The sequence below is a fragment of the Antedon mediterranea genome, chromosome 9 (assembly GCF_964355755.1).
Source record: "Antedon mediterranea chromosome 9, ecAntMedi1.1, whole genome shotgun sequence".
Classification (NCBI taxonomy): domain Eukaryota; kingdom Metazoa; phylum Echinodermata; class Crinoidea; order Comatulida; family Antedonidae; genus Antedon; species Antedon mediterranea.
Window position 1 is genome coordinate 5,485,105 of NC_092678.1, and position 13,657 is coordinate 5,498,761.

Here is a 13,657-nt window from a genome sequence, read left to right on the forward strand (position 1 = left end):
AGGAGAATTTTACAGCAGGCGGAAGTATGCACTCTCGGAGTGGCTTTCTAGTTTTAGGTGCAAAAACTGTTAAGTTTGTAAATATTTGGTGATCCACCACAGTCACACTATCAGTTTATTCTAATCTAAATTGGCAGCAATCAGGGCGTAATTGTAAATATATAAACTTAATTATTTTAGTATTATTTTGAATTACTGTTATTGTTTTAATATACATTTAAAGTTAAATTTATTTTTTATAGGAAAGTGAACTTAGTAACCTTAACATTTCTCACTCTGTCAATTAATTTGCATAACAAAACAGTACAGTTCTACCATACCTCCCTGGTTCTACTACCCATTTGACTTCTAGAAACCATAAATTATTTGTATTGTATATTAGATATTCTAATATCCATTTAAATTCAAGCAACCATAAATTCTTTGTATTGTATTTTAGATGATTATACAGACTTAGTTATTCACGCCTTAGTGGATGCTACAGCAACATTTTTAAGCATACTTGCTTTAATAACGCTATATTTGTAACTTGGGGAATTTACAACTATTGTCAATTTCTAGGTAGTGGGTTTATGGAACTGTTTATCATTTCTATTCTATTAGTTTTTATATGACGCCCTACAAAGAACAGAGCGCTTAACAAATACTTAGTAATTAATTAAAAAGAAAAGTTTTAAGTTGACGTTTAAATACAGGAAGCGCGTTCCAGATCCGCGGAGCAGTGGCAGAACAAGCATTGTCACCAGCTTTCAAATTAGGTCATGGAACGAAAAGTCGGGTAGGACCATTAGAGGAGCAAAGTCGACAACTGTAATTAAATGAAAGCTGATCACGTTTAAACTTAATTAAATCAAATTTGAGGTACAAAGGAAAAACAGAGTAAATACATTTATAAACAAAAAAAATAATTTTATACAATATTTTTTTTATGGAACTCTTTCAATAAATCACCATCAGAAGACTGATCCCGTCCACACGCAAAGACCAGCAGCGCCGCCTAATCGTCGTCACAGTAATTGTCGTTACTGTATTATTGACTTTATAATTGTCACACTATTTTAATAATTCTTTATTTTTACTATTCCAGAAAATGTCAAAAGACGAATTTGCAGATTTACTTTCAGATATTAGTAAAGAATATGATGGTGATGAATATTTTCAGTTAAGATTTCTGTTAAAAGACCACTGTTCTGGAGCATTATTAGGCAAAAAAAACAACACAGGGCAGACATTATTTAATGAACTCATTGACCGAGGTCACATTTCTCATCCCCCTACAAATGTGGAGATTCTGATTGAAATTGCTAAACTGACAGAAAAGACTCAGGCTTTAACTTACCTTAATGATTTTAAAAATGAACATGAAAATGGAAATGAAATCAAGGTGAAACCAATAACAGAATTTCGTAGAAATCTTTATAAAGCTATAACAACAAATACAGTTGAAGTATCAAGAATTGCTGCAGCCTACCAGCTAGGTCATCATAATTATGGGAATACTTGGGATCTTGTATTCAAGCTTGAAAGAAGCAAACGGTTGGTGGACACAAAAGTGTCAAAGAAAAGGTTTGCAAAACAACTTGACGAGGAAGCAGGAGACATTTTGCTCGGTTGGTAACTTTTTTATATAAAACTACTAAAATCAAATATTGCAGACAAAGAAATATTCCTGCTGTCCATTTAATGACAATTACATCCAGGTCTTAATGCAATATACCTTACATTTCACAGGTAAATCCTCTGGTATAGATGAGCAAGAAAGGTCTGTGTCATCCACACTGCAGTCTGGTGACCACATGGAAAGAGGTGATATTATTTGTTCTCAAAATGATTAAAGTTAATTGATTCAATACAGTAAACATTTTCCGGTTTCATGTTATTGAAGGATGCTAGAATCGGCCATATCAAACGATTTGTATAAAACTACTTTTAACCTATTTCACAGGTGAATCTTCTGGTGTACATGGAAAAGAACGTCTAGAGGCACCCACTTCGCAGACTGTTGACTCCATGGAAGAAGGTAACACAATTTCACCATTAAAATGCATGCATCCAACAACTATAACTTTCTTACAAACTAATAATAACTTTTATCCCACACTAATGGTGCTCTGCATTTATGGTGGATTTCTTGTCATGCTAAAGGTTGCCTACAATATAATTTTCTGTTTCACAGTTGAAACCTCTCAGACAGAAGTACAAGATGCATCCACATCACAGTCTAAAGGTCTCAACAAAGATGGTAATTTTTATTTTAATATCAATTAGTATTATTTGTTGTTTAATTGTTATTTTCAGAACAACAGTGATGATGTTTAAAAGTTATTGATTTATGTTTACTATAATTATTACATTTCTAGATTTATATGATTTCTTTGTTGTAAGTGATGATGGTGGTGAATGGGAAAATAGAGTAATAAAGGAGCTGCAAAAATTAAGATCAGATGTCACTTGCCTAAGTCAAACAGACTGGAACCCTTCACTTTTTTGGACAGCAAACTTGTCAAAACTTTCTAAAATATGTAAAATGGTATTAGTGGGCTTTACATCAAATCCTATGACAAAATATTCAGAGTATACTGCTCAAGTAATGCTTCAACGATGGAATAGTACAAGTATGGAAAAACTAAAACTGATTATAGCAAAAATAAACAGGGATGCCATCATACCGGATCTCTTGGACGGAGTATCTGTTAGCAAAGGTTGGGAAAAGGATTTCTATAGAAAGATCCTCAACACATTACGTGAAGAAGGTAATGTTACTCCATATCTAATAACAATTCTTTATAGTTCTCCATAGCAGACTTCAAAACTATGTTGAATAATACACATGTTCTTCTTGTGGTTATGTTTAATGATTTTTATTAAATTGTTTATTTGATAAACAAACAAAAAATTGAATAACTTAATATTTGTATATTTATAGTTATTGGAGTGATAGTAAAGACACAGAATTCGGAACAAGAAAAACCTGTTTATAATTCATGTGTCAACAAATTTTCAAGACTGAGAAAGTTTTTTGAAAGATTCAGAGTCATCTTAAGATGTATTGGAAAGAGATCTATAATCCTTCACCTTGCTGTAAATGATGCAAATAGTTTGATTATGTTATGGGAAAGTCATTTAAAGGAAGAGTTGAAGAAAGATCTGGCAGAGATATTAGAATATCCTGCAAGTGAATTGGAAACAGAAATAGATGAGTATGAATATCAGGTTGTTCTCAGCAAACTAATGGAAAATGGTAAGTTTATTTTTTAAACACTATTGAAATATCAAAAGATAACTAACCAATGATGTTTAATTTTGTTTAACTTTACATTTCTAGATGTATGTGATCTCTACATTGTCAGTGATGATGTTGCATGGGAAGAAAGGGTGATAAAGGAGCTGAAAGGAAGAAAACGAGGTATTCAATGCCTTAGTCATGAAGACCCTTCACTTAGTACTGGTGACTTGTCAACTCCTACAAAGAAGTGTAAAACGGTAGTAGTGGGCTTTACACAAGGGCATGCTGATGTTTCAAATCATGTTGCTAAATTCATGCTTGAAAAAATGAAAATAAATGAAAACATGAAAAAAGCACAACTGATCATAGCAAGAACAGATGAGAACGCTGTCATACCAGACTCTTCTAAGTTAGTATCGGTTATCAATAGTTGGGATAAAGATTTCTACAGTCAGATCCTGAACACACTAAATGAAGAAGGTAAAGTTACTGTATTCAATCTCTATCATTGATAATTATCATTAATAATTTGAGTTATTATCATTATTATGGTATGAACATTATTTATATATATATATTACTTTTTTTTTTTTTTATAAATTAATATTTTTACATTTTATAGGTATTCTATTAAAAATAAACATACAGAATTTGGAACATCAAAAACAAGTTTATAATTCATGTGTGGAGAAATTTCCAGAATTGGTAAAAGTTTTCCAAGAAATGATTCCTGCCACATTACGATACATTACCGAGGGATCAATACTCTTCCACCTTGCTGTAAATGATGCCAGCAGTTTAAATAAGTTATGGGAAAGTCATGTCAAGAAAGAGTTAAAGAAAGATTTGGCAGAGATATTACAATGTCCTGCAAGTGAGTTGGAAACAGAAATAGATGAGCATAAATACCAGGATGTTCTTGGAAAACTAACGGAAAAGGGTAAGAATTACACTGTGTTTTGGAAATGTTCCACTTTACCATCTTTAAGTAGGAGATTCCCCTCATTTACCTCTTTAGAAAAGTAAAGAGAAAGTGTAGTTTTATTTTATTGCATTTTGACCGTACACTGATAATTATAACAATCTTATTTAGGTACAAGTAGCCAAGAAGGTGTCACCACACAAACCAGTACATCCTTAGATGAACCTGTCATAGATGTTGAAGTAAGTGTTCAACATAACATATAACAAAACACATCTCTATGATAAAAAGCATAATAAACATATTGAAATAAATTACTGCTAACATATGACATTAAGCGAAAAACCTGTCCCCTCCCATTCGAACGACTTTTCTGTAGTAAGTTTAAAATGAAAATAGGATCATCTTACCTCAGCATGCATCGTGCATCCATTGCACAATTATTTCTTTTTTGCAGAAGATCCTAATTTAGTTTTTCCCTTCATATAATCATAAATTAAGATTTTGTCAAACTGTATTTGTACTACCTATAGATGCAGTTGAAATTTGATATCCCATTAATCAATATAAAAAATACTTTATTACTTTATTTATAATACTTGAATTAAAAAATGTGTTAATATTATATCATCTTTAATTTTTAAGAATTATAAACAGTTGCAAATGAAAAAACTCATTGAAACGCAAGAGAATAAGCTTGAATTCCACCAAGATTCAAAACCTGACCACCACAAGTCAAATATCAATGAAAGTGCACAACATGAAATAGAGAAAGCATCAGAAATGTATGCCAAACTAAAGTTTATGAACATTAAACAATTTCTAATCCACATTTTAAACATTTCTCCTGATAATATGACAAGAAAAATTATCCCAGATTCTGTAAAGTACATCATTGGAGAAGATAAGCCTATTACTGTAACAAAGGGACAGCCATTTGTAGTGAAGGTACAAAGTGAGAATAAAAGTGTAGAATGCAATTTAGTTGCTACTCTGATAAAGCCATCAGGGGAAACAACTGCCACAGATGAAGTAAAATATGTAGGAAGTGGAAAGTACAGAATAAAAGGTAGATGTGACGAGGAAGGTGATTGGAAGATGAATATCATTTCTGCTAGAATAAAAATTAAAGGTTCGCCAGTGAATATCAAAGTTGAACCACTAGGCCTTGTGCATACCATTGAAAACATAGCAGCACACAAAGTGGATGAGGCATTCAACGTATCAGATGTAGTATTAGACTCAGTTGGTTGCATATTGGCATCAAGCTATTGTAACGAGTTATTGAAGTTTAAAAAGTCATTTAAATTTGAGGAAAATGTAAAGGTGGCTGAAAATGCTATGGTCAGAAGAATGCATAACATGGGTAATGGTCACATTGTGTACAGTGATTTACACAAAAACATTGTTGTGATGCTTAATAACAAATTCAAAGAATCCACTCAATTTGGTAAAGAAAAATTGAAATGTCCATGGGGCTTGGCAGTAAACAATAAAACACGAGTTCTGTATGTTGCAGACAGTGAAGTTCATTGTGTTTGTAAGTTTAATCTTGATGATGGTACGGCATTGGGTAAGATAGGTTTAGAGGGTAGAGGAGATGGTCAAATGAAGTTCCCAAGAGATCTCACTTTAACCAAAGAAGGTCATGTAATGGTTGTTGACTGTGGTAATCATAGAATACAGATGTTTGATGCAGATGGTACCTTTATCAAAACACTTGTAAGCAAAGGTGAGGAAGATGGGAAAGTGATGAACCCGCGTGCTATAGTAACAGACATGGATGAAAACATAATAATAACCAGTGGGGATAAGCTACAATTATTTGACAAAAATGGTGTTTTCGTAAAACGAATAGATGGCAAAGATGATGGGATTAAGGATCCATGTGGAATATGTGGAATCTCTAATAGACCAAGAAGATTAGCTGTAGCAAATTATGGACAAGGCAATGTGAAAATACTTAATTACTAAACTTGAAGCCAAAATTACACACTAAATCAAGATGGAAACGGGTCAAAAAATCACTATATGCTGATTAACACCTTGTTTATGGGAAATGACTGTTTTATGTAAGTTATACTATATTGTTCATATGTAAAAGGGTCCTACAAAAAAACAAAGCTACAGCTTTTTTATGCAGGATCCTTGTTGTATTGCAATTATGACGTGATTGATGACTAAATAAATGTGAAAGCAACGGGTGGAGTTCAAATATATAAATGTGCAATATATATCATACAGTATGATCGAATTCACTCTTTAACAGAATAAAACTTAACTATTGTAAAAACCTTGAAAACTAGCAATAGAAAATACAGTACTATAGGAAAAATCATATTCTAACAATTATTAATTATTGAAAATAATTCTGAATTATGCATTTTTTAGTCTTTATATTGTCTTTACCATGCCATTGAATGTTTTTTTAAATTTTAAAAGGATTTATAAACATTTTAATTAAAATCGCTGAAAACTTTAATGCAACATTCATACTAAATACATTCCTTGTTACTTGTATGATCAGAATTAAAGTCAAAGTTTTCTGTTTTATTTGTACAGTAAATTGTAAAACATTATTTATATACTATTTATAATTTTTTAGTCAAAGAACTGTGAAGGGTGAGAGAAATAATTATTTGTAAAAAAGTGATACAAAAAATAAATCTGCAAAATGAAAAATATTTCAGTGTTTAGTGTCCTTACCTTCTTGTTGGTAGTATGGTTGATAGACTTTTTCATCAATAATTTCACATCTATTTTAACATTGGCAAGACTGTACCTTGACAGTTGCTGTGGGATTGGTTCATCAGGTGCTGTTTCAACTGGCAATGGTTTTGGTGGCTGAACATCAATCAATGACATCACATCTGAAAGTAAATGGTTTAAACAGTTAAAAATCAATTCAGTTCGAGTCTCTGGAAGCTATATTTTGTGTCCAACCGGACCAAATAAAAGTGGTTTCTAATTGGGAGAGCCATTGAAGTGGAGGTGTGGCTTGGTTCTTTAATGTGCTTGCCTTCCAATCCCAAGGTCCAGGGTTCAATCCCGACATAACGCAAGAGTTGTAACTAGACACTACTCTACCCTCTAAGCCTGAAGTATAAATGTAGTTTATCCATCTGTAATTGGTGAGTTACATTAGCCTGTTCACGTCGCCTAGCAAACTCTGACATTAGGTGTACATCCCCATTAGAACTTTTTGGTCAAAATCCTTATCAGATATATCAACTAAGCAGGTGATTAATGACTTGAATCCTATTATACCCCTGTAATATTATTAGCTCTCTTGTAATTGATTGATTAGGAAAAGGTACATTCTTCAGTATGCAAGGTCAATGGTCAGGCAAAAACTAGCAGAAGTCAGCAATGATCAAAAGGTTTAACGACCTGCCTATCAAAGTTGGACTTATATAAACACATGTCACAGTAGGAGGTTAAATGACATTTACCCAAAGTTTTGAAAAACTTCAGGTAAAAATGAACACATTCTCTAATGGGGCTGTACACGTAATGGAAGTTTAACCCATTTTGTAAAAAATAATTTGGAAGCGTTTCTACTAGAGGGAGTCTTAAATCAAATGGTCTCAATTGGAAGGTGTTCCCTTATAACTTGAAAAGTCTTTAATTGGGGTGAAAGTGGTAATTTCAGTTTAATATATAAATGTAATCTAACCTAGAGGGTGTTCTGTGGTGCTTAGTGATTCACTGATGATTTCTTCATTTTTCACTTCTTCATCTTCTATCTAAAAAATAAAATATTTTGTCATTCGCATTTTAGTTCGAAAAAGAGAATGCAAGCAAACAAATTTTAAAAAATTAAGCACAAAAAAAAAGGGTATATACAAAATCAAGGCAATTACAATACATATAATACATTGATAATTTTCAGAAGAAAAATATTATGTACAAAACGGTTAAATAAAATAAAGGCACTGTTAAATTCATTATGTTTGTATAAAACCAACCAAAACATTCATTTATTTACCATTTGGCAAATAGCCTGAGAGAAAACCAACAGAGAGGTAGGGACCTCTTGACTTACCTCAGATGATGAGTTATATTCTGGTGTGGAGGATGGTGTAATGGTAGGTGACGGACCTGGAGAGACGCCAAATTTTGGCATTTCATAGTCACCTATTTCTCTTTCCTGTTCTTCCATCATCTTTAAAATACTTCTCTTTTTTACTGAAAAATATAAACAAAAAAGGTTAGTTTATAATTATGTCCAAGACACGGAACTGACCGACTGAAAGTAGTGATGATGGCATTAATTATGTCTGATCAATACAAAATGTGCTCTTTTAGTTGCAGGCAATAAATACAGAGGATAAGGTTCAGTCCAGTAAAGAGCTTAAGCAGGGAAATAGGTGATAAAGTTAGGACACTTTCTGGAATTGGAGGTTACTAAAACAGTATGTGAAAGGGAGGGATTACCATCAATTTACTAGTACAATTTTATTTATATCTAGCGTTATACTAACGTTATCTAAATTTTTTTTTAGGCAAGTAACTGTACATACATTTCAAGATTTCACTGTTAATATCCTGTTGATTAAATTCGCTGTTGAGAATCATGTCAATAACTGATAGAGTTCGAGGTGTTCCACTTGGTGACAAATAAATGTCACTTGGAGCCATTGACATGTCACTGTCAGAGTCCTCTTCACTTTCCTATAAAAAAAATGTACAAATTGTTGACGATAAACAAAATTGAGTTACCATAAAAACGAGACTTAATCATAAATTGTTCAAAGGCGGATAAAGACTAGAAAAGTCAGGTTTGTTTCCAAAAAGGATGAATGTATCAAAGCCTAATTAACACACATGACATGACAAACCTAATACTTTACTACTACTGTTAACAATTATAATTAACAAACCTCAACAGAGTTTTGTTCAGACTCAGAGCTTTCTCCTTCCAAAAATGCATTGCTGAAATCCAAATTGTAAGGAACCTGAAGAAAGTAAAATAAATTTCAGGTAAACTGTGTTTGTCAAAATCTTGAATTAGATATCTTTTATTGTACCTTTTCTAAGTTGTCCATAAAGTAGTTAACACTGCTGCAAATCTATAGATTAGATTAACTTTTAGGCTTTTCATTTTGTTATTGTTATGTGTGTTTTTGTATATCTATATTTTCATCGTCGTGAGGTGGTTTCCCGAATGATCGTAAAATCAAAAACGGTACTGTGTATGACCAACTAGCGTTAATATAGGTGTATACACTGTTGGATGTGTAAGAATAAGCATAAAAAAAATATATGGTTGTAATGTTAGACTTTCTTTTGCTCATATAAACGACTTTCTTTTGCTCATATAAACATCATTACATATGAAAAAGCGGTATTATGTTAGAGAATTATTTGCCGTATTGTGCAACTTACAAGATAACGTGCCATGTTAATTGAGTCAGTGTTTGATGGAACACCTTCAAATCGCACGGCAGGGTCTTCATAGATATCAGATTCTATAATAAAAATAAACACATAAAAGTACATAAACATTAACTGAATGTCCTCTTCAGCAGATTAAACATGTTTCTTTTATGTTGATAATATACAGGGTGAACAGCCAATAGAAAATCTTCAGGTCATATTGTGTAGCATATCTAAAGCCTGGCGCACACTAGAGCTATTGGCTAAGCCAACTGGCACAAGTAGTACTTGCCTCACAGTGTGCGCCGGGGATTTTGTGAGGAATTGGCCACGCGTGCCGCTGAGGAAAATATTAATCGTGTTTAATAATATTTTTTGCCACGCGTGTCATCTTCCTCAAGTGTGCGCCGAACGTGAGAAGATAGCTCACTTAAAAATTCCACTGCGCATGACATGTTCTGATTTATTATATATAATATGTCAGCGCGTGCCGTATAGCGTAGTAAGTAATTATCCAATAAGAAAATCTTGTACTGAAGGCGTTTAGTGTGCATCCGATAGAACGCGATCAGAGTTTGCGGAAAATTTTTTTAGTGAGTCAAGTGTTACTCGTGCCAGTTGGCTCAGCCGATAGCTCTAGTGTGCGCTGGGCTTAAGCACAAAACTGGACATACCAACTATATTATATACAATCAGAATCACTGAATTAGATTGATAAAAATATTGAGTGAATATTAAGTATTGAGTGTAATGGGGACATTTTCATCTTTACCATCACACATGTTACTGAATTGGATTGACAACATTCCAAACGATCACTGTACAAAATACGTATTTATTACCTGATTCTATACAGCTATCGTGAAGTGAATTGCAATCTTGAGATATAACTGAAATTTAAACAAAATGGCAAATATTATCATTTACTGCTAATTATATTCCAGTCATATCCAATGTACCTTGTTATCTAACCTAAGACCTTGTCTACACTATCAAACTTTATTATTTTTTTTTATTATCAAAAAAATGTGATGTGCCCATATATGGACCTGATAATGTCATATCACTACCATATTTAAGCATAGCACTACCATACATGGGCACATCGAACTTAGTAATTAATTAGTACAGATAAGGATGATACACACAGAATGTTACAGAAGCTTTTTTTCAGTTTTGTTATGTTACTAATACATTTGCTGATACATACATACTAACAACTACTACAAATTTGCCAAAGCCACTTTAGAGTTTTTTCAACTTTTTGTTTTTAAAGAAAAAGTATTAGCTTGTGTTACAAAATAAATTCTTACGTTTAGTATGACTGATCTGAAATAAATGATTCTTGTAGCCAATGAGGAGGTCTCCCTTCACATTTAAAAAATAAGCAGAACTGATTGGTCCATCCAGGATGACCTCAGTAAGCGTCACCTTGTGTTTGTTGCATATTTTTATCACATTATCCTCCCTATGAAAAGAAATAAAATAGTCTTTAAAATATAGTAATACATTTTTGCTGCCTTCAGAAATCATTTCAAAATAAAAGGAAATAATGTTGAGGTTTAGATAATGTATGTTTCTGTTTTTTTAATTTATAAATGTTTTTGGTGATATTATAAATTTATTCCACCATATAAAAATAATGTATGACAAATGATGGTGAGGGCAACCATCAGAGCAAACTTAACATTCAACCATAGTGTTGAAATAACATGAAAATAGTACAATGTGTGCACTTTAATACATAGAAGACATTGTTCTTAGAAAATAAAGAATTCTACTTACCCACAAGAAACAAACATTTTCAACTGGCAACACGAATCAATGGCAACTACTCCTCCCTTGTGTTCTATCTTGGATTGAACCACCTCACTTTGCTGCGACTGTGTGTGCACGTCCGTGCCACCATAAGTCATTCCAGTCTGTTGAATTTCAGTTAATTTGTAAAGAACTAAATGACCAGTTGCATGGCCAGTCAGAAAAAAATTGTCCTGTCAATTAACAAATAGTATTACAAATATTAGGATAGTATCACATGCAAAGATCGAATAACAAATGAAGGATTCCAAAGGAGAGTAAGAGCAGCTATTGCAATGGAACACATCATGGAAGATGAGATGGCATGGCCACATTACGAGATCTTCCAGACTTGGCAAAAAGCGATCATGCAAGGCATTGTACCAGATGATAGATACACTGGAAAGACAACATAAATGAATGGACCAGACTAACTCACAATAAGACATCGAGGTTGGAGAAGGACAGGGCCACATGGAGGAGACTTGTTAAATCATCTACAATACCACGACAGTCCCCAAACGGCTAAAGTAAAGTAAGGGTAGTACAATTTTTTTAGTTTTTATTACGATATGGATATGTGTTGCTATAATAAGTAAAAGGATGAATTACCAGCAGTGCATAGCAGGTAGTATCATCATCAGTATCAACCTCGTACTTAAGCTCTAAACTTGGAAGACCCCAGAATCTAAACAAAGCACCATCCCTGCATTTACATTTAGTGATTAAAACACGATGTACATCTTCAACAATTATCTCCAAAATCTACAAGAAATAATTCAAACATTTTAGAAAAGCTAACCTTAACAAAACTACGGAAAAATAAGTAATAAAAGTTAAGCTCTTTTATGAAAACGATGTCAATTATTATGGCAATATTATTAATATACTCACAGCGTCTTTGTAGGCTTTATGCTGAAAATGAATTTCACCAAACTTAATAGGATCCATAAAAAGAACTCTACCATCCTGCAAAGAACAGACAGACAGAAATACTCATTTCATGGAGCCATGAGAAAGTAACTTGATCTGTGCTTTCAACATGCAGTTTCATATATGACATCACTCAATTGGAAACATATAAATCAATGATGGGACCATAATATTCTTATAATGACCTTTAAATGTTTAACAGGTACTGTTTCCGATTACCTAATTGATTTTTATGATTTTATTGATAATTATCACAATTTAAATACAAGAAGCAAATCGAAAAACACTTTATTCTTACCAAAACGGCATAATGATTCTGATCATGATTTCAATACCGCTCAGTCAAACTCTGGAATAAATCTTTCACCAGATATTCGCAGCTCTATAAATTCATTAACTTTGCAATCGTTTAAAAATTTGATCTAACTGTATTTTTCTCTTGCTTCTTGTGATATTATATTTTCCATTTTTATTGTTTATATTTGTAATTTGTAAGTGTTAACTGTTAACTGGACTTCAAGGAAGAACAATGTACAAATATTGAAAGAATATCCAGAATAAAGAAAGATTTCTATCTATCTATCCTATAACAATACAATATCTATCTTATTGTTTTGTTAATCAGTTTTTTCTTCACACAGATACAAAGAAATATTGTATTGTGTAATAGATATATACTGTTTAATTTAAATAAATATTCATATTTACCTGCATTCCAAGCACCAGAAAGTTAGTTTTAAGCGGACAAACATAGCCTTCTTCACCTTTGTACATGATGGGCATGTTTAGGACAGTAATTGAGGAGCATTCCACGGTAGCTGTTGATGGTTGATTCTCCTGATGAGCTGGTTGTGATGATTTCATTCTAGACGAACATCTGTATTGGCTACAATAGAAACCATGAGGTTGAGCAAATTATGAAATACAAGTTTCAATACAAATATTCTGAATTAATTTAGGGTGAATTGCCCTTGATTGACATTGAAGTTCATTGCTGTAATCTAAAGCTCTGTCCACACTATCAAAACTATCACACACATTGTATGCATGTTCAATGTCTCTTGAGCTCTGCCTACACGATCAAACTTTATGTGACAAAAAAATTGTGATGTGCCCAAATATGGTAAGAATATTCCCAAGTATTATAGTGATATGACATCATCATGTCCATATATGGGCACACATTTCTTTGTTACATAAGGTTTGATAGTGTACACAGAGCTTTAGTCAAGAGACATTGAACATGTATACAATGTGTGAAGATTCCATTACTTACTCTGGATGAGGCGATGTATCTGTATTACTTGAATGACATCTGTCAATCTTATCTTGCACACGACAGATATCCCATATACCAATACGGCAAGCTGGGTCCGTCCTACAATAATAACAATACTCCA

The 13,657-nt window shown here is 32.7% G+C and overlaps 2 protein-coding genes across 2 annotated transcripts in view; one reads left to right on the forward strand and one right to left on the reverse strand.

The window, feature by feature from the left end:
- Positions 1 to 13,657, reverse strand: part of LOC140059389 (uncharacterized) — a 30,406-nt gene that overhangs the window by 10,307 nt on the left and 6,442 nt on the right. The window contains exons 11-23 of the mRNA XM_072105275.1: positions 13,534 to 13,635; positions 12,966 to 13,143; positions 12,219 to 12,293; positions 11,937 to 12,089; positions 11,313 to 11,518; positions 10,841 to 10,995; positions 10,370 to 10,417; positions 9,537 to 9,619; positions 9,032 to 9,106; positions 8,672 to 8,822; positions 8,194 to 8,336; positions 7,825 to 7,894; positions 6,855 to 7,018 (exon numbers count right to left, since the gene is read on the reverse strand). Coding sequence (XP_071961376.1) covers positions 6,855 to 7,018; positions 7,825 to 7,894; positions 8,194 to 8,336; positions 8,672 to 8,822; positions 9,032 to 9,106; positions 9,537 to 9,619; positions 10,370 to 10,417; positions 10,841 to 10,995; positions 11,313 to 11,518; positions 11,937 to 12,089; positions 12,219 to 12,293; positions 12,966 to 13,143; positions 13,534 to 13,635 — 1,603 coding nt within the window. The remainder of the gene's footprint in view (positions 1 to 6,854; positions 7,019 to 7,824; positions 7,895 to 8,193; positions 8,337 to 8,671; positions 8,823 to 9,031; positions 9,107 to 9,536; positions 9,620 to 10,369; positions 10,418 to 10,840; positions 10,996 to 11,312; positions 11,519 to 11,936; positions 12,090 to 12,218; positions 12,294 to 12,965; positions 13,144 to 13,533; positions 13,636 to 13,657) is intronic.
- Positions 1,797 to 4,252, forward strand: LOC140059273 (uncharacterized). Its single transcript, XM_072105141.1, has 7 exons — positions 1,797 to 1,806; positions 1,946 to 2,020; positions 2,177 to 2,242; positions 2,361 to 2,753; positions 2,927 to 3,241; positions 3,326 to 3,706; positions 3,927 to 4,252. Exons 1-7 carry the CDS (start codon positions 1,797 to 1,799, stop codon positions 4,250 to 4,252), a joined length of 1,566 nt encoding a protein of 521 aa, XP_071961242.1.